Genomic DNA, 20,890 nt, shown 5'->3' with positions numbered 1-20,890 from the left:
AGATGACTGTCATTCTCTGGTCTTCCCAAAAAGAAGATCTCAATCAGCAGCACAACTGAGGCCAGAGTCACGCAAGGATTATTGTTATTCATTTCTTTCAAAATGCTTCACCAAACTTCATCTACCAAGTCAGTCATTTAAATGGGCACTACAAATTACAGTCCTCTGGTCCATTTGTTTGTTTCATGCAAAAAATGACACCCGGCTACTAAATAGCAGTTGAGATTTTGCTTGTGTCATACTTACATTGGCATCATCAGATTCACCGTTCACACCTATTGGACATAAGTAGGCAAGTCAAATGTATTATTTCAATCACACAGATTTATTTGCTTATCCAAACTATACAAAATAATCCCACAGTCGTAATTGGTAAACTGTCCATAAAAGGAAAGAAAAATAATAATGCCATTTAATTTCGACTGAATATACAAATCCATTTATGTCATTAGAATATTAGCAACCATGCCGGTATCATAAATTCAACACAGAAGAAGTTTGTGTATTAGTAAACATTTTTTTTTTTTGGGGGGGGGGTGTATCTACAGTAAGTCTCTGGGCAGTTCTGCTGACAAACTCAATCTTGATAACAGAAACATTGGATAGAGTGTGTGATTATACACAATAGCACACAAGTGAACTGAGTGCAGTATTTCACATTTTTTTTAATCATCATATCAAAGACATACACACCAATATGTCAATAAACGCCATTTTGCGTTCATCTAAATGTCGCACGACAACGTGCACACTTTTGGATAGTGGGGAACCTGTCAACATCCCAAAAGCGACAATTAGCGTCATTTCAAAAAAAAAAAATGAACAAAAAAAAAAAAACTACAGAAATCCAGGAAATTTGTTCCGGACTTGATCACACGCTTTGGCAACAAAAAGGATCTGAAAAGGCGCACTCAAGGATAAAAATAAGCATGTTTTAGTTTCATGTGGATTTCCTACAATTGGACCAGGCTAAGTCCGACACGAGTAAAATCTCCAGGTTATACGAGGGGAAAACAAAAGTGCTTCAGGTGGGCAGGATGTTTGAATCCTGATTGGGCATTAAGGTCTTCCGCAGTAACCTTGAACGACCCCGGGCCTTTCTCGCCTTTCCTTTCAGGACCACTGACCACGTTTCTTACAGGCCCGCTCAAGGAAAGGCGAGCTTGGGAATGGGGCCTTTTAAGGATCTTGGAACACGCCTGAATGCCAAAAGATGACACTCAAGTTTCCATGGCGATGACGTTCTCATGGCAGTAGGTCGGCGGGTTTGCATGTCTGTTTATCGCAATAAAGCACAACTTGTGTGCGTTCATGAGCGCCGTTTGACTTCTAGAAGCTTTCGCAACCGCTTTCGCTGACCAGCCGCCCCCTCATTGGCTGTTGTCTTTTGATGAAGATGACTTGATTTTGTCAGAATCTTCTTCACCTTCAACAGCTGGAGGACAGAAAAGCAAATTGAGAAGTGAGTCTCATGTATGACCTGCAGAATCTGCAATGTGCTCTTTTATTTTGAAGGCCCAACCCCTTACTTCCTGTCTTCTTTTTTTTTTTTTTTGCATGTTAAGTTCATTCATTAATTGGTGTTAGACATAAATGTGAATTATTACTTGTGCTCGCGTTCTCGCTTTGTAAGTTGAAGGACTTTGATTTGTGACACAGCTACTTTATTACATTTGTCTATGCACGCAAGACTTTGCCCTGGTCCATATAAGACTTTTTGTCTCCATTAGAGAGTGCTGCTTGGATTGTTTTCTCCACTTACACATTTGTGTTTGATACTTCACGCACTACCCCGTTTATTTATTTATTATTATTATTTAATGAGATTCAATACAGTGTGATGAAAATGATCAAACAGGAAATTGAACATACTGTGATTTAGGAATTACTATACATGCATCTCTGTCCTCACTGCTCAGTGCAATACTGTATGGCTAAAGTTGATGATAAAAAAACAGAAGAAAAAAAAAACGTACATCACAAAGTCAGCTGTGCTCATGTGAAGAGACTCACCGCCCACATTTGTCACATCAGTTAAAAAGAAAATCAAAAGTTTGCGATCATGTTGACTTTTCTTTTTACAAGAGGGCTTTAATACAGATAAAAAAACAAAAAAAAAACAACAAAGGTAACAAATGTGGTCACATCCATCTTCCTAACCTTTATTATATAATTTCACAGCTATCATTTTTTACCAAAACAGGGCTAATCAATTGTAGCAGGCCTATTTTCACTCACTATTGTCTAACGGGGACATCTTAATCTTTGCAGGAGATATAACGCTGCAAGGCTCCCGCAGTGAGACTTCTTAGCATGCAATACAGACAAGATATATAGATATATATATATTTTTTTTGCTTTTATGCTATTTTCAACACTTTAGATGGGTTATTTCTAGTAATATCAGATGCACATGGGGACTGACCAATAATTCAAAAAAAAAGTAACCCTAACACTTGACTCACTGCCAACTACAACTTCCTACTCCCTCTTACCGGGTTTGTTGATGTTTATCTGCGCCAGGCTGGCAGAGAGGTCCGCGGGCCCCGGCCCCGGCCCCCCGGTGCCAGCTGGGATGTCGTGGATTGCATTCCTACGACCGGACCGTTGAGAGGCGATGAAGTCCTCATAGGTCGCCTCCACATCCGTCATCTCTGCCACGCCTCACCATGGCAGGGCCTGCACACACTTGTGGAAAACAGGTACCAGATATGTCATATAGACATGGGGATTGGCTATCAAGAAAATCCTCCCCTCTCTTTATTTAGGAGTTAATCCGTCAACCGCTTTTAGGATCAGTCGACAAGGGAGATAAAATGAGCACCGGTTTAAAAACAAAGCAGGATGTTCTACAACTGATGACAAAAAGATGAAATTATGGCCCAAGGAGGATTATATTCAAATTCTAGTTCACTTGGAATTAGCATAAGACATGATGGCACTTGTGTTGCCATGGCGATTTGGGTTAAACCCGTGTTGACATTCAAATTGCTCCCAGTCTGCTCCACAAAATAGCACAGCATCTTCCCTGCTTTGGCAGACTTGGACTTAACTTATGCAAACCAAATGCTGCTCTATTGGACGGACTTTTTCTATTCTTTTGTGCTTGATAAGCCACTGACACCCGCCTAAAATGACTGCAAGCATCTACATCTATTTTCAGACACATCTTTCGCCATTAGAGTGAGCAATGCAGCCCACGCGGCTGCCGCGTTCCCGATGATGTCAGGATGGGCAAGACCCCACAGATGTTAACCTCGGAATAGCCACATGATTATTTTACTTTATGTACGACCGCTTCGGACAAAAAAAAAAAAGATCAGCTCCTCAATGACAATTTCAAATTACAATAAGAGGATGAGGCCTCTTCTAAAACGTGGATGATTTGCTTGGTACGCACGTACCTGATGCAATATTCATTTGGAAGTTTTCATAATTTAGAACTCAACTCATGACGCAGCCTGTCAGTGGTTTAGCCAGAGCTCAGCTGGACATATCTTGAAGCAGATGCCAAACAACAGATGCAATCAGGCAAAAAACAACACGTTGTTAAAAAGTGAGGAAGAAAAAAATTAATTATTGGTGGCTTTACAGTACCCATGAAAATACAGAATTTTGAAGAACTGTTTTCTGTAATTTTTCCAGTACTTATTACTTTATTTATTTTTTCTTGGAAAAGTTTAATTTTAAAAGAGATGTATTTGTAATTTGAATGTAAATACGTAGAATGACATATTAATTGTTGGTCAGCTTGAAGAAAAAGTATCTTTCTATATAAATTAGGGGTGTTAAAAAATATCGATTCGGCGATATATCGCGATACTACATCGCGCGATTCTCGAATCGATTCAATAATCGGCAGAATCGATTTTTTTTTTTTTTTTTTTTTTTTAGGATTCACACCTTGAGCATGGAAGAATGTTATATGAACGGCACATTAAGCCTTAATATTTTTATTTTAATGCTGTTCAAATGTGAAACAGATTGCAAACTGTTTGTGTACAGTGGTTCACGGTTATAAGCCTCAAGTTTTAGATAAATATATTCATACAAATCTTACAGTGTACATGTACAAATTTACTGATAGTATTTTCTAAATTTGAATGGAAAAAAATCGCAACAATCGACTTATAAATTCGTATCGGGATTAATCGGTATCGAATCGTGACCATTCGTATCGGGATTAATCGGTATCGAATCGAATCGTGACCTGTGAATCGTGATACGAATCGAATCGTCAGGTACTAGGCAATTCACACCCCTAATATAAATATACATTAATGGAAACAGTGGTTTCATGAATGTTGATATAATGAATTATGTTTCCAATACTAGTTTGCATGAATCTACATTCTGGATGTGACATCACTCTTTTAGAGAAAACTCAAAAGAGCAAATTGAGGTCAGTGAAGTAAAGTGAGTTTTTTTTTTTTTTTTTTTTTATAATTTCAAGGGGAAGTGAACCTCAAATTTGTCTTTACAATAATATTTGGTATGCGCTCCCACCAGTCTATACACGGCATTCTGATTAAAGTCGCATTTGTTTGTTTTTGCAATATGTTTGTTTACCAAAACAGTGTACATTGTGCAGTATTTAGTTTGCTCATAACACTGAACATTAGCAAAAAGTTCATTTCCCCCCCCCCCCCCCCTCATTCACACTTGTTAGCAAATATCGCATGCACATTTCCATAACAATAATGGGTCTTCAACTCAACTCAAGTTTATTTATATAGAGCTTTCAAACAGCCTGAGCTGCCACAAAGCACTTTACAGAAGCACAAAAAAACAAACATAACAATAACACCAATACAATCAAAATAAATCAACATTCTTCCATTCCTACAGACGCTTTGATGTTGAAGCAGTTCTAGATGAAAGAGGACAGAATCAGTCTCCTTTCAACAGTTGATCAGACGTGATCTCAACGTGCATGACGTCACACACGTCTGCTACACACCTTTCCATGTCTACGTTGTCTATTTCAAACTACACTATCTTTAGTGGAGAAAATGTGAAGGAGTGGATTGAAAATAGGAGTTGTCGACCTTCTTGGTCCAGGGACTCCTTTCATAATAACGGCAGTTCAACAAAAACTATACAATTCACCCGAAATATTATTTTAAAACATTCAAGATGTTTGCTTGTAACGTTCGGCGACCAACGTTTGCCGAAAAGACAGAAATAAGGCGTTGAAATGCACATTGTGTGTCGAAATTCAAAAGGATTATGTGAACATCTTGATACAGGTAAGAGCCACGCGCACATTGATTGCAATCATAAACCGACGACGTGCACGTCTGTGTTCGAAGGCCACTCGTTGAAGCAGTAAACACGGCTTGCGCTCTTACCATCGCGTCATTTTGCATCACGTGAACAATTTGAATTGTTATGCGGTACCTGTTAAGGTTTAAAAAGGCGTCCAAACATTCGCATGTGGGAGCAACTGCATCAGGTGGAGGAACAGTACAGTACCTCGGGAATTCTCGTCACGCTCTCGAGTCGAAATAGGTTGACCACCGTCAGGGTCAAGGTGGCGAATGGATGATACGTGTATTTCCGGTTGACGTTTCAAAATAAAGACTGCTTTCTCCGTGCACAGTGTGCGTCCGTCTTTGTGTTTATCCGTGAAGAGAGAACAGTGATCCTCTTGTTCTGCCCACAGCGTCTCCTCGTAGCAGGTCTTTGTCTGTCACTCCATTCACCAAGACACATATGTGCTCAATATGCCAAACAGCTGAAACTGTGTTTGTTCAATGCACGCGTTGAAACGCTTTTGCGCAGGAGACATTAGCACAAATGACAATAGTACCCTGCCTTTGTACACGTGAAAAATACAATGTCTCCATTTCAGTTAGGAACAGAGGTTACCTCCCATGCCCCATCTGCTGGTTCCTGTGCATGTTACATTAGCGCCGACCTCGCAGTAACAACCAATGGAATCTTGAGATGTTGACATACCGCTAGCATCATACAAGCCAGTTGCCATTGGTAGCACAAAGAGTATTCGAGTCAAGAGAGTTCCCCACGACCACTTTTACTACAGAAAACATGGAGACTGGAAAAGAACATCCCCACCGCAAATGATCGGATTTGTACAGAGTAACAGTGTTGGTCAAATTTATGGTTGTTTCGTTTCATTTCATTTCATTTAAAACGGAAATCACGAAATGTAGATGTGCTATTAGGATCAAGCGATTTTGTGACCCGTTATCTTGACTTGACGTCTCAGTGAATTTGCGTGAAATGACAATCTCGAGGAACGAACGCCTATTTATCCAAACTTTGTCCCTACTCGCTCTTTGGTTGATCTCATCGACGAAATGTCTGGTGGGAAAAGAGTTGACTTAAAAGACTTGACTTCAAAATCCAGGATCGAGGAGGTTCAAATCAAGAAATGAGATCAAATTCCTGCGTCTGTGAACAAAACCGGAAGTGTTAGGCAGGTACCTCTTTCAAGTCATCCGGCGATGACCACTCTTGTTTGTTAGGACAGCTGAATTGCATCTACAAGAAGTAAAGAAACGGAAATGATGGAAGAATTCGACGGTAAGATAAATTACGGTGTTTGTTCCACCTTTGTGTGTTAAAATAGAATTTGTAATTTTGCACGAGTTATTAACTGTCAATTTTGTCAGCGAGCTCCTATTGTTTGGCTTCTCACCCCTGTCAGACGTGGGAACGTTTGGTATGTGTACGCTAGCTGCCATGTACACTGCAATGGATGTGTTTGTTTTTAGGAACTGTCCATCACTTGTATCGACTGTTACCATTTGGCTTTACATACGACATAAGCATCTAAACGGTTATATTGTTCTAAATAGATAACGTGATGAACATCATTGTTGAGATTGATATACACACTGCACGATGGTTAGAATCAAATCTTAATTATGGGCGTGATGCCCTGCAGGGTTCAGGACCTCCTTATTTGGTCTGATGCTCATTGTATCTTGTGATCCAGAATGGAAGAGCATCAAAAGGCCAATCAATAGTCATTTATCATCCGGGAACTGCTTATGCACTCTCACATGAGACTGGAAGGCCTCCTTCATCCAACTCACTACTCCAGTCATGTTAACAGTGGCGGCTCAAAAGGAGCTCACTGGTATGTAATAGCAGGCCAGGCAGTGCCTTCGTTGTGCAACCCTTCAATGGATGCCTCTGGCTCTTGGGGTGGGCCAACTGATTTGCTGTTTGATTTGCTGTTTGATGTCGCCAAAGAAAAAAATGAAGGGCATTGTGTAATATTTAGTGCCATCTAGTGGTGAAATAATTTATTCACTTAATTTCAATAATAGCAACAAAAAAAACCCCAAAAAGTTCCTATCACATTAATGTTCTTTATATAATCATAGGTCTAGTTACTACTATTAATCATATTACATAGGTCGCGCCGCCTCTTCTGGAGGCTCGTTAGCCTCTGGTGGCGCTTGCAGCTCGAATTGGACACTGACCAATCGCCGCTTACCTTCCAGCTGGGGCCTGCTGGTGGTCATCGACTCGTCGCTGAGTCCCGTCATTCAGACTTCCTCCACTTGTCTCCCTCTCGCTAGCCGCTCTTGTTAGCCACACCAGCTAGTTTAATGCTCGCCGGGCTGCTCGCTCGCTCGCTCCAAATAATAATTGGCAGTGTAACACTCTCTTTTCATGACTATTTGACTGAAAGGTCCGTTGAAACAAAACAAAAACAGCTACTCTTTTTGTGCCCTTTGTTTGTTCCGTCGGGTGCCGCTAGCTTAGCATTAGCTTCTTGGTCACAATAGTTCCCCAAATAAGCAACAAAATTGGTCCATGCAATTTATGTAAAAATAAATCTTCTTACAGTAGTAAATGGTGGTTGTTTTGCGAAGTGTGGTCTTTCTGAGGCGTGCGTTTCACTAGTATATGACACTAAATAATATGCACTTATGTCACGTTAACGCTGGCTCAAGTTGGAGAGTCGCGTGCAAGTCTGCCTGTGGCCGACTCGCCGCAAGTTGTTGCCGATAGCGCGTCTTGACTGAATTCTGTTATTGCTTGTGGGAATTAAAACAACAAAAGTGTCATCCTTGACTACATAGAGGGCATTACAACATGCACCACACCCAATAAGCATGCTGGATGATGTCATGGTGTCGCATTCAGTACATTCCAGGACGCTAGAAGCGAGCCTGGCAGTTATGGTGTTTGAGATGCGGGATACTTGGCTGACGGTGACGGTTCGGAGCCGGAAAGCCAACATTTTGTCCAAATCCAAATCGTGAGAACCCAGGGGCCTTTCATTTCAATCTGATATCAACTGAGTAAAGCAAATATCGCTATTTATGACATTTGACCATTTTTTCGTCCTTTCAGATGGGGAACCCCTTACTGATGGCGAGCTATCTCAATGTAACACCTGTAAAAGAATGTTCTTCCCTAAAGTTCTGGTAAAGTCAACACTGCTGCTCACATTCCTAAACCAGGACCATTTTAATGGTGAATGATTTGGTATTGGGTGTGGTTGCTTGCTGGGAAACGGTTTCTCTGTTTCTCCAGGAGAAGCATGCCAAAATCTGCGAAAAGTCTGCATCCAAACGGAGGAAGGTTTTTGACTCCAGCAGGCAACGAGCGGCTGGCACAGACATCCCAACACTCAAACCCCTAAAACCAAAGGTAAGATCACACTGTGAGGGGGATTCACTGGCTTGAGTCGAATCTGGACCGGCAAATGTCAGCTTTGAGTCCGATTTGTCCTGAGCAAACTACTGCTTGTGATGTCCTAGTTTGAATGAGTCGCTCTTCCATGGCAACCTCCATGGGGGGAACGTGTCCATTTAACCACGACGTTATTCCTTTGTTTGGTTGACACATTTGCAACAAAAAGCAAATACTTGATATTTCAGTCACAAAGTTCATCATCTTCTCATAAAGTAAGTTGATTTAATGTATTTTATTTGAGATAACAATGACTCTCCGAGCTGTAGGCTACTTCCTAACAGTGTTTTACGACCGTCGCCCTCCATCTGTAACTGCTTTCCACTTGCCCTATCCTGTCATTGCATGAATGCAAAATTGAAAAGGTTCACTTCAGACAGAGTTGTCAAGGACTGCGTGTTGCCGCTCTTGCTCACACGCACATTGTGTACCCAGTGAAATGGCAGAATGACGTGCCGGATGTTTCCTCCTGCCAGGCGGAGCCCCCAAAGAAGCCGTCCAACTGGCGCAAGAAACGTGAAGACTTCCTCACGGCCATCAAAGCATCCAGGGCCACAGCGAAGGCCATGAAAGAAGGCGGACCTTTGCCCCCTCCTCTTCCTCCTATGTATGACCCAGGCAAGTCATATTTGGTGCACTTGAAAGTACCGGTCACTGGGGCTGGCTGATTTGGCCTTTCAAAAACGTTGTCAATGTTTAACATCGAGATATGCCAGCATCGGACGCCATTCTTTTGGCCGTTTTACCATCAGAAACTACACATGAGAAAGGACGACTTAAATGGCATTGAACATTTGAACATTTGTCTACTGTGTGTTTTGGACCAACTAATAGCTTGAAAAAAGGCCATCCTGGCCATTTGCCACTCAAATCATTAGATGATGTAAAAAATGTCATGACAAAACATGGCCGCAGCATTTATTGAATCTTGAAAACTGACGTGCGCGTTTTCTCGCAATCTCTTTTTAAGACCTGATCCAGTGTCCATATTGTCAGCGGAGGTTCAACGAAGCTGCCGCTCAAGGACACATTAAGTTTTGTCGGGATCAAGCTTCCAGGATGGGGAACAAAAACAAGTTTGGAGAAGGCAAGAAAACGCCTGCTCGCATGCAGGTACTGTATTGTTTTGTTTTGGGTTATTTTTCAGCATGTAAACATCAGTGTTGATGTTTCGGGGTGTCCGTTGGGGTTTCAAAATGTAGTCAATGAAATAAAACTATCTTTTTAAAAGGTATTTCATTTTATTTTTCTTCGCTTTTTTAGAACATTGGTCAACAGATTTGAATGCTAATAGTGAAGGGGTGGCAATCTTTGACTGTCTCACGAGTCCGATTGTTGGGTTTCCATTCCAAATGATTTGATCGACAATGATTGCTGCTTCATTTTATCGATGAGCAAATAATTGTTGTCATCTACGCCAGTCGAACTCGCTAATGCTAATTAGCGTGCAACTCGCAGCACTTTTATCCCTCAAAAAAATGGCTATTCATGCAAAACACTTGAGAAATGTACACAGAGAAGCATCTTAACATTACTCACCGGCATATGCTCTTCCTGTGCTGAAAAAAAATAAAATAAAAAATTAAAAATCAACTTTTATTGGCATAACTTGATCGTGACTTTTTCCTTCTACTCTCTAATGTGGTTGCAACTTAAAACTGTGACTGCCCCACATAATAAAACAAAATAAAACAAAAAAAACCAGAGTGGCAGCCGATTTTGAGCATTTGAACTCATCTTTTAAGGCAAAAAGAATATTGTTTGCCTTTACTACATATACAATGTGAGTACTAAATGAGAGATCGTATTGCATTCATTGGAATTTTTCTAATTCTTATTAATCATCGTTGGCAGTCAAAGAGTTTTAAATGTGTATCAGACTCAGAACGCACGGAAACACACTGCCCCTAAGTGGCCAAATCGGGTACAACATGAACAGCGTTCCCAGTCCACAAACAAGGGCAAGACAGTATAAAATAATTTCAATAAAATTGATTTTAGGACATGTAAAATTGATTGAGAATTGTACTAAATGAGAATCCATTTTTGTTTTTGTTTTGGTTATAGTAATGTTTGGAATCTCAACATGGGCCATCAATTGTACTGCAATCTTCCATTTTGGCAAGAGACATTTGATTTTTGTGAAAACGTAACAAAACACTTGACCCTGATAGAGTAAATAAAACCCGCCAGCACTCTTTGTAGAAAATCATCTTAACTGTGGTTGTTTTCATTGCACCTTTGGTTGTCCTCAGTTCAAGGCGCCGCCTCTTGTCAAGAAGGTCAACGCTGCAGCATCGACCGCCCCGTCGGCCTCCTCCCGTCTGCCTGCAAGATCAGGACTTGCCCAGACCACTGGTAACGCACGTACTTCTAAATTTGACAGCCATTTCACGTTCAGCGCGGCGAGAGCGGCGCAAAAGTTCCATTTAGTGCTTCCTATTTTAGCAGCCAGTAAAGTCTCCTCTGCAACTTCAGCGAGGACAAACGCGTCTGGGATCACCAGTCCGGCTTCCGGGTGCGTGCACACAGACAGATGCGTTGGAAGGCAGAATCGTCACTTCCCCTTTTCTGCTTGTGTGTCAGCGTGGGAATGAAGAGCCGAGTGGTGGGCTCCGGATACGGCGTTGCGCGAAACCCCACGCCAGGAAGACGACCGCTCAACAAGAAGAAACAGGACGATGCTTGCATAACAAGGTTAGAATCAAAAATAAAAGCTATCCTGCCCTCTTGTGGTTTGCTAGGGGATTGACATTGTTTTTCTTGAAGTCAAATTCCTGCTTCCAATCTGAAATGTGAGGAGGAGTCCCCTCTGGTGTCAGGGTCTGAATTTTTATATTTAATTTTTGTTTGTTTTTTTTGCTAATCTGTACCCACAGTTTAACATTTTTTGAGCTACATCCATGTATGATATATCATTTTAAAGGGAATTAAGTGCAGAATTCAAATATATCAATAATCTCAATTTTGATGTTTGTTTGTTTGTTTTTGTGGCACATTTTGGCACAGGCTTTTGCCAGAGCCGGATGATCGATGCTTCGTCACATACACACATTTTACTAAGCAGATGCTAACATCATAGTTACATAATTACACACCATACTGCTAGATTATATTATTATTATTAAATTACACATGTATCAACTAATTTAATTTGCTTTAGTTTTATTATACAAAATGGTTTTTTTTAACAGTGTGAAACAAAATAATTCAATTGCGTTATTTCCTATGGGAAATTTTGTTTTGAAAAGTGTTAATAGTCTTTTTTTATTGACTGTTTACTGGGAAAAAAAAAAAAAAAGAAGATCTTCAGTAATCTAAAGAAGTGAATTGAAGTTGTTTGTCATGTGGTTGTGTTCAATTTTTCTCAGGGATGGCGCGGACGGCAGTAACGACGTCGGCAACGGTGAAATCAAGAACAAATCTTGTCACTCATGTGGGAGCATGTACCCCATCAAATCTGCAAAATTTTGTTGCGAGTGTGGCACGAGAAGATTGTGTATCTGAGTACCGGTATGTTCAAACTTTTTTTTTTTTTTTTCTTTTTTAATGCATGGGCTTTCAATTTATGTTGTTCATGTTCTCACGTCATTTGAGTCCCAAACAGGTTTGTATCGACAATTGGACCGCATTCGCGCAAGTTTTTTTTTTCCCTTCCCCAAATATATGATGGCTGTGTTGTGATGTTGGGATTTTACAGCACTAACTCGATTGGCCAGAGCCGTGTTACTAAACTAAACCAGTTCAGAGCCCACTAGCAATCATTTTGACGAGCAACAAATCTAGGAGCTTGTGCTGGTGTTTCTGGAGACTTGCGGTGACCAGATGTGGCGTCAATGAACTTTCCGCGTTTGTCAACAGTCGGGACACCGTTTTGTCATCATCAGTCCGTCAGTATTGCAAATCAAACCACATTTGTAATCGTCAATGTGTCATTCGGCAAAATGGGCGTCTGTCGATGTTTCCGTCATTCGTAGTGAGCATCCGTCAAGAAGTCGCTTGTCGTTCAAATGGGCCACTTGTTGATGCTGACATGGGAGCATCTCAAGCTGTCATCCATGCAAGCAGTCAAGTCAAAGAGCAGAAGGAACAATGCAGCTTTAAGCTCTGTCCACATTATTTGCTCATGGTTGTGACTGCTCATTTGGCCGACAGACGACGCCACCTTTTTAGCTGTTGAATAACGCGCCCGACCTAAAATGGCACGCCGAAGGACCCTTGGCTAACTAAACGTGCCTGATATCAAATAAAGGAACTGAGCACTCATGTCACATAAATGGAGAGTGATGAAGACGGAGCACCGATGATGTCATTCGTAACATCAACTTTCGGCGGGGCTGCCGAGATGAATTCTAATCCATCATCAAACTGATCAGTTGGCACTGACCCAGTTATTGATGAATACTCACTTCTGGCAGTGCTTAAAAGTCTTTCAATATTTCTCCCTTTCTCATCAATCGTTACTCGTCAATAAAACGGGCATCCATCAGTGTCACATTGTTGACGGAATAGCCACACCTGCGTCAGATGCTGGCGACAGCCTGGCTGCCACAAGTATTGCTTGAAGAAACTCTGTGGCAAATACCAAAATAAAAGATTTGAGTCTCTTCTTTCATTAGGAAAAACAATTTTGCAGCGTTTAGCATTAGAATGTAGCTAACTTTCATCATTATTTACAAATCGGTGGGGCCCGTTTGAGTTCTTATACTTTGCTGCCACCTGCTGGCCGTTTTTATAATCTTCTCTTCAGTCCAGAGGCTGCATTAGCATAAAAAAACGTATATACACGTCTTTGGGAGCATAGTCATATTTGAAATAATAGAACGTATTTATACATTTTTGGGAGCAAATGAGTTCATTTGTGATGACAAGATTCCCAGCCTTGAAAACGGCTCACTAAATTAACTGTACTACAGTAATATCAGTAATGGTGGTTATCATTGAAAACATTCCAGTTGTCAGGAAATTGTGGGCGAGGATTGGTGAAGTTTTTCGGCTTGTTTGGAAAACGTGACAAATGTGAAGCGCGAGCTGAATCACGAGCCGGACGCGCATCGTTTCCGCTGTCGCTTCATTCTCAGTCAGGCACGGTGGGCCTGCTTCTCCATTTCGTCATCGGAGAATAACTTCCCGTCAAAAAGGACAATTTGGTTGCCCACTGAGGAAAGTGCGTGTGACAGCTTTTGTTTTTTTTTACATTCATGAAAAGCTTTAGAATTTTGAATGCTAATATTTCACAAACACTGTCGCCCGTGCGTTCCTTTTCCTTTTTGAACTCGTTATTTATTCTGTCCTTTTTTCAGCCCGTCTTTAGTGGATGACTTTTAAGTTTGTTAATATTGTACTGAAACTTGATGTATTGCACTTCTCCTTTCATCGGTACAAAGAAATTTCAACTCCGAATTTAGTATGGAAGTCAATATTGGAAGTATTTCTCAGTAATATGTGCACTCCACGAATGACGACTCATTTCTCTCTCAAGAACGCTTTAAAACTCTGCTGCTTGCATTAATTACTGTTGCAGTGGAAGGCACACGGACGACGTCGACTTGATTGAGAAAAATGATTGAGGATCCATCAATAAACAAACGCTGATGCAAACAACTGTGCGAGTGTGTCCATTGAAGATAAAAGAATCAAAAGCACAACAAGCACCGTTATGGTTTTTGTTATAAATATTTCATTTCAATGTCAATGGGATCTATACATTAAATGCTTATGTGCTTCTTGTACACAAAAGAAGAAATGTCAGGTTTCGTACTCCCAACATGGGTGAGAATTGAACCTCCCGAGCTCGATTACGGAAGCCATTAAAGACATCAAACCCGAGCACAGTCGCATCTGCGGCAAAATGAGCTTTGCAAACATCCGAGGATTCGGCCGTGTCATCTCATCCCAACAAGAGTGGCGTGACGGGGAACGATCCCATTTCCCTTCACTTGTCACAAAATGATTGATTCGTCACAAATATTGCTGTTTATCTGCACAATCCAACTGGTCGTTTGAATCAAAAGAAGCCAAAGCAAAATTGCACTCGAAAATAAGCTTCAAAAACAATGCAAGTAGTTTCCCTTCTGTAAGCAACTTGTGTCAATGTGAAACTTCTTTGTTTAGCGTACGGTACATTGCGACGTAGTTTCATACTTTACTCGGCAAGTTAGCTTGTGTTGAAAATGTTGAATCATAAAACAAGTCAACTGCTTGACCTTTGGACCTTTCGCTGAGTTGGCATATGGAAAGAGTCGGTAGCTGAAACGAAGTGGGAGCTTCCTCGTTGCGAAACCAAACAAGGAATTTGCAAAGCAACCCGAGCGGGACGCCGCTATCGGGTGTCGGCTGACAGCGAATTCAGCATCTCGTAGCACTTGCTTATGCTAGATAAGATCGCAGTAACTTTGCAAAGTCGTTTGCTTTGCCTCCTGAATTTTCTCCGCCGCTTGTGTCGCTTCCGATCGTTTGTCGTCCTCTTGGATCTCGCTTTGCGTTCTCCACTCTACAAAAGCGACAAACACAAGATGCTTCTTTAGCTTTTCAATTTCACCCGCCGTCCATCATCAAGTCGGACCACAACAAAAAACCTCAAGACTTGACTTATTAGTGTGATAACTTCATTATTTTTCATGTACCTTTCAAAACCATTTTTCCGTTTGCTGTCGACTGAAGATGATGTTTAGTTTAGTTTCGTTTAGTCATTTTTTCCTCTCGGACACATTACAGCTTACATCATTTGCAACATTGACATCCGAAAGAAGGGCTGACGGGTAGAAGCCGAAGCGTATTCGAGACGCGTCCGGTGACTATCGCATCGTTGAGACGAAGATTTTCTTCCAAATCATCCACTTTTTGTTCCAAGGCAACAATGCGGCCATCTTTTCCTGCGTCTCTTTCTTCAATTGCTGCATTTCCTGAAGAAGTGGCTCAATGCTCTTCTTCATTTCAAGTCATTCGGCGACCATTCCACTGAGTTTCACAAGAGAAGATTTGAGCTCCTCATTCTCGTCAGCTCTTTTCCCGCCAGGCATTCTGCAACAATGTAGTTCAAAATCCCAATGCAAAAATCAACAAGTAGTTCGATTGACGAGCGAGTGCAGGAGCAAGTACAGATGCGTCAATGATGTCATCACCTGTGCTGAGGAAGTGGGTGACTAACGACCAATCATGGCTCAGTTTACTGAGCAAACCCAGAAAACAGGTGAGCCGTGATTGCTCGTTAAGTCACCCACTTCCTCAGCACAGGTGATGTCACCTTCGGTTGACAGCGAATGGAAACGTTTGTCTTTAAAGGTATTATTAATTGTACATGAAAAATAATGAAGTTATCACATTAAGTTTGGACCAAATATGAACTTTTCACTGCTGAAAATGTCTCAACAAGTCAAGTATCCCTTTCATGTTTGATTACATTTAATGCTCCATCCCGCAAGTTTTTTTTGTTTGTTTTTTTAACACAATTTACACAATTTGGGAGAGTGCCACAAGTACAAAATTACGCTTAAGTGATGGAATTGGAAGTGTTAGTGGAAGAAGCATATAAACATGATTATAACATTTTTGTGTTGACTTCCCCTTTAAATGATTCAAAATCGCATTGCTGAATATTCCTGGCAAATCTTTGTTTCTGGCATTTCAAACAAATTTTGCATCAGACCCACATTCATTGTTGAAATACTCGTTACTGTCATCGTGGCACTGGCACTCCTTTGTGCGTTTCTTCCAAACAAGCAAGCAAGCAGCGAACAAACGAGGGTTGCTTCCGTTTGTTTCATCTGGCGTATATTGATTGATTGATTGATTGGTATATGTTTGAAGTGAAAGTGCAGGGAGACTTACGGCTTTGAGAGAACAAGTGCAATCGATTGACTCCAAGACGGATCTGACCAGTTTGTCTGTCTGATTGAATCTGATATTCCACATGTGGCAGGTTAAATCGTGTAAGATGCCGACAAAATCCTGCAAAACACAAACGTACCAAAAGTGGTTTGCAACATAAACATCAATGCAGGATGTCAATTTGTCTTCCGAGCTTTGCTCGATTCCAAATGTGATGCGACTCACTGCGTTTGTTGGCGTGCACGTTTGCATCCTTTGCGTGTCGTCAGTGCAGGACGCGTTTTTCTGCACGCTCGCGATTCTTTCTTTCTTCGGATGAAAACACAACCAGGAGTCGTGTTAACATTGAAATGTTCCTGTGCTTCATCAAATGTCTTGCTTGGACTCACTGCGTCGTTGAGATCCGCTTCCAAGAAATCTGCAAAATCCTCTCTGAGGTCTGCAAGAGGTTTTTGGCTGCTGCAGCTCGAGGTCAGAAGCAGGAGCAGGAGAAGCAGGAGATGCTTGCAAGGAAAGGCAAGTCAACCTTCAATTTACAAGCAAGACACGATGACTTTCGCTTTCATTGTTGTTGTTGTGCACTTTGGATGCAGCAACGGTTGTTTTCAAAGTGCTTTCGAATTCATGGCGAGTTGTTCGGGATTGACCGATGATGGACTCTGAAGAATCGATCAATACCGACCAGCTTTTTGGAACAAATCTGATCAAAGATGCATTGAAAGCTGTGCTAACATTTTCAGTTACATTTACAAGAGCGCCTGGGAACCTTTTTTTTGTAATATCAATAAAAACAAAGATACGTGAACTTTTGTTATTGACAAAAATATTTCGGCTTGTCTAGTTTTCATTTACTGATGATGATGCAGGACCTCTAAACGTTTTCATTTTCAAATAAAAATTTCAAACCACAACAACATCTTTCAAATCCAAAACGTATAATTTAAGACATTTTTTTTTTTAAGGTTGACACCGATTTGATTTCAAATGAATATCAGCTCCAAATACTGATTATCACTCTCATATAATTGGAATCGTCACTAGCAAAAAAAAAAAAGAAGCAATCTGTCTCCTCTAGTAATCGAATTGTCGAAATGACAATAATAATGCCAACACTGAATATTGTGATGGAATACTGTGACAGTGAAAACTTGTTGTCTTTTTGTAAGTGAAGCCAGTACAAGTTCACTCCACATTGGAACGCGCACTTGAACAATCTTCAAGAATGAGCAAGAATCGGCGTCGTGCAGGCTTGCATGCAAGCTGCAGATATCAAAACGAGACTTTTAGGAAGTCCTCCGCCTATTCCCGTCAAGTCCTTAAGATTGTCGTTTCACTTTCCTTCTGACGAGCAAATGGGAAGTTTGAAACGAGACATTCATTCGCATTGCTGAGGCGGCGGAGCGACCAAATCGGCATCGGTGAGTTCATGTCTCGACGACTTACCATTGGTCATCCTTCATTCATGGTCGCATTGACGCTGTCCGTGGGAGCGCGTCAGTGGATCGCTTGACCTCCTCCACAAGTTGCTTCCTGTGCTGGTTGCACCGCGCATGGACAGCTCGCGAGTGCGTTTTTCTCATTCATTTCCTTCCACTTTGTTGTTCTCATATTGCAAGCTGAAACCAGCACACAGTTGGGGGCGATGCACCAAATGTTGCTTCAAATGTCTTCCAATGTGATGATGATGAGAAAACAAAGGCCAAACGATTGATTGCCAGTCGCATTTTGTCCTCACTAATGAGGCTCCAACTCACTGTGCAAAATGACATTTTGCAGCCCTCGATTTGACATCAAAGTTTAATGTTAGTGAAGCCTCCAACTTTTGGTGTGTTACTCGTTTGCATCTGTTGTTGTTTGTAATCAATTACGGGCTATCCGGTGTGGCAGCTCTCGGCAAAATGTACTTCTGAAGGGACACCAACTTAGTGGAAGGCAAAACTTTTCATGTCTATTTCAAAAGTTGCTGCATGTGAAGTGAAAGGTCGGCGACGATGTCAGGTTGAAACAGCATCTTATTAAACTGCACAAATAAGGAGACAGACATTAAAATGAGCAAAACAAAGCCTTTACTTGTACAAGGAGAGATGAGCGAGAGTTGTGTGCTGGTCACAAACAAACGGTCGCAAAAGGAGATGGAGACATCGCAGCGGTGTGGCATCACAAATACGACACAGCTTGGAGACATCCTCCAACCATCACACAGAACTTGAACGCTGTCGATTGTCCTGCTGTGACGTTCCACAGCATAAACGTGCATGCAGCAGTTCCAAACAGAAAGCACAACACTGAGCAAGATGCTTTTCCAATGAAATCTATGGAATCATATCGATAATAATCCTAACAGACGATAACAGCCAATTTCAAGAATAACATGAGATGGAAGTTTCCAAGCCACATCGACATGATTTGACATCTTGAACTGTGAGCTGCCATCGTTTGGTTTCCATCCTGCATGCAGGCCTCAACATGTGATTGACTATTAACAGAAATGTAAACAGCAGACAAACTCGTCGGGGAAAACTACAAACCACAATTCCAGTGACGTTTGGACATGGCGTCAAATGTCAAATGTTTCCTTGCTAGGACGGCGTTCGCCATCCAACAACGAGGAGTTTGACGGCCATCTATTTTTTCACAAGTCATTTCCCATTTTTGTATTCCACTCATGTGCAGCACATCAACCAGAGGCAAACATTCATATTCTGATTGGCTTTTGCTTTCAACAGCCATTTCGCTACTCAATTCAAGTCACCATTGATTTGTTCACAGGCCTCTCACATCTCAGGTTATTGTCGTCACATCAAATATGCCTTTCCAACTTTTTTGTTGTTGAAATGAATCATTGCAGTCAGTTTCCCCGAAGCATTGAAGTGAAACTATATTAGCAGGTTTTATGGTGCAGGAAAGATGGCAAAACAACATCAATCAAAATACACAAACGTGAGAAGTTTTAACCCGCACATGTGTACATTTCTGATCTGCTTATTAAAGTGCAAATAAGAGGAATATTTGTGTGTTTTTGCCACTGTCATCAGGTCCCCAGTGAATGAAAAGATCCGTTCAAATACGAGCGTTACCACGGTGACAGACGCGATGCCCCACACACTGCAAGATTCTTTTTGCCGATTATGGGATGATGATTCATTGGCAAAGTATGTGGAGATGCGTCCCGACAAGAAGATGATTTATTCAAGTGAAAATGCTTTCATTTGCATTTTGGACATTTGCATTGTATTCGTGCCAGTTTTTGAAAAGAGCTTTAAAAGTCATTCTGATATGACCCCTTGCAAAATGTATTGCAGCAAATTGTTGATAGAAATATACTTGGAGAAAGAAAACCCCCATTAAAAATCGTCAATAAATACAATTGATTGATATTTTGAATTGAATATGGTTGTCAAAGTAAAGAATGTATTTGTTATTTTTCTTGGGTAAACTAAGAGTGACACACAGACACGAACGAGGGTGGGCCTTAATTCTCAAGCAAATCCCGGAACAGATTCTTGCCGAATACGTGGAAGTGAAAGCTACAATTCGCCGTTTGCTTCCCGTAAGTAGCGTTGCGACACTTCAACGTGACCATTTCGTGTCGTCATGGCCTTCCTGGAAGATGTCAAATGAGGACAATCGTCAGGTCATTCCGACTTGTTTGTGGGCGCAACCACTTTGCTTGCTCGATGTCCTTCATGACGAAGGGCCATTTCTTTGAGTTGGGGTCAAAGTTCACACACAGACTAAATATTGAGAAATTCAAATCACTCCATTTTCAGGAGCATCTCATAATGACTATGGCAGCTTTTTGGAAACAACTGCAGACTTTTGATCTGCTGCACATCCACAAGCACGCGGGATCAAATTCCACTCGCGGAGGGATTTCGTATATTTAAAATCATTTGCCACTTTTTTGGAAGCAACTTTTTTGCAGTTGTTAAAATACTTGAGATCGAAAAATGTGTTGTCTCAATTAAATCCAAATTTTCAACCACCTTTTGTTTTTGTCGTGAAGTTAATCAAATGTGTCCTAACTTCTACTGATTACAATTGGACCCCAAGAAATATGTAATAAGTTTTGTTTCACACAGTTGAGTCATTTTCCAATAAAAGTCTTTTCCACTGGTGCTTAAATGTTGACTATTCTTTTTAACATTTTTAGCATGGTTATTATTGCGACATGGTTGTTACATTGAATAATGAACAATCGTGGTATTGGTTAATAGATACATTGTAGCCATCCAAATGAATGTTTTTGTAGACGTAAAAAAAAAAAATATATATATATCTCTATTTTTGCTCTGGAAAAACTCAATGCAACTCAATTTTGTTCGTCTTTCTTTCGATACGTCAAACGGCAAAAATGGTGTTGACACTTTAACAGCATTAT

At 41.0% G+C, this 20,890-nt stretch overlaps 2 protein-coding genes across 9 annotated transcripts; one reads left to right on the top strand and one right to left on the bottom strand.

The window, feature by feature from the left end:
- The first annotated feature begins 2,549 nt into the window (after positions 1–2,549).
- Positions 2,550–20,495, top strand: zc2hc1a (zinc finger, C2HC-type containing 1A). 8 transcript variants are annotated; one of them, XR_013280801.1, is made up of 10 exons: positions 5,972–6,549; positions 8,338–8,411; positions 8,521–8,637; positions 9,156–9,297; positions 9,650–9,792; positions 10,935–11,197; positions 11,266–11,376; positions 12,051–12,192; positions 16,911–17,927; positions 19,545–20,495. XR_013280801.1 is itself a non-coding variant. In XM_077508410.1 (9 exons), the coding sequence occupies exons 1-8, from the start codon at positions 6,531–6,533 to the stop codon at positions 12,184–12,186; spliced, it is 1,005 nt and encodes a 334-aa protein (XP_077364536.1). In that variant the 5' UTR covers positions 5,972–6,530; the 3' UTR covers positions 12,187–12,192; positions 19,545–20,495. The 8 variants fall into 8 exon arrangements, 7 of the variants coding, with proteins under 7 accessions (XP_077364540.1, XP_077364536.1, XP_077364535.1 ...); XM_077508410.1 differs by lacking the exon at positions 16,911–17,927; XM_077508415.1 differs by lacking the exons at positions 16,911–17,927; positions 19,545–20,495 and having other exon boundaries at positions 6,043–6,549; positions 10,935–11,037; positions 11,128–11,197; positions 12,051–14,283.
- On the bottom strand, positions 14,343–18,010 carry LOC144008995 (uncharacterized). Its single transcript, XM_077508416.1, has 5 exons — positions 17,953–18,010; positions 16,899–17,012; positions 16,735–16,818; positions 16,510–16,629; positions 14,343–15,172 (listed from the first exon to the last, which is right to left on the bottom strand). Exons 1-5 carry the CDS (start codon positions 17,953–17,955, stop codon positions 15,002–15,004), a joined length of 492 nt encoding a protein of 163 aa, XP_077364542.1. The 5' UTR covers positions 17,956–18,010; the 3' UTR covers positions 14,343–15,001.
- Positions 20,496–20,890: the final 395 nt, after the last annotated feature.

Source organism: Festucalex cinctus, chromosome 20 (genome assembly GCF_051991245.1).
Source record: "Festucalex cinctus isolate MCC-2025b chromosome 20, RoL_Fcin_1.0, whole genome shotgun sequence".
Lineage (NCBI taxonomy): Eukaryota > Metazoa > Chordata > Actinopteri > Syngnathiformes > Syngnathidae > Festucalex > Festucalex cinctus.
The sequence above is the reverse complement of the archived record's forward strand: the minus strand, read 5'-3'. Positions and strand labels throughout refer to the sequence as shown.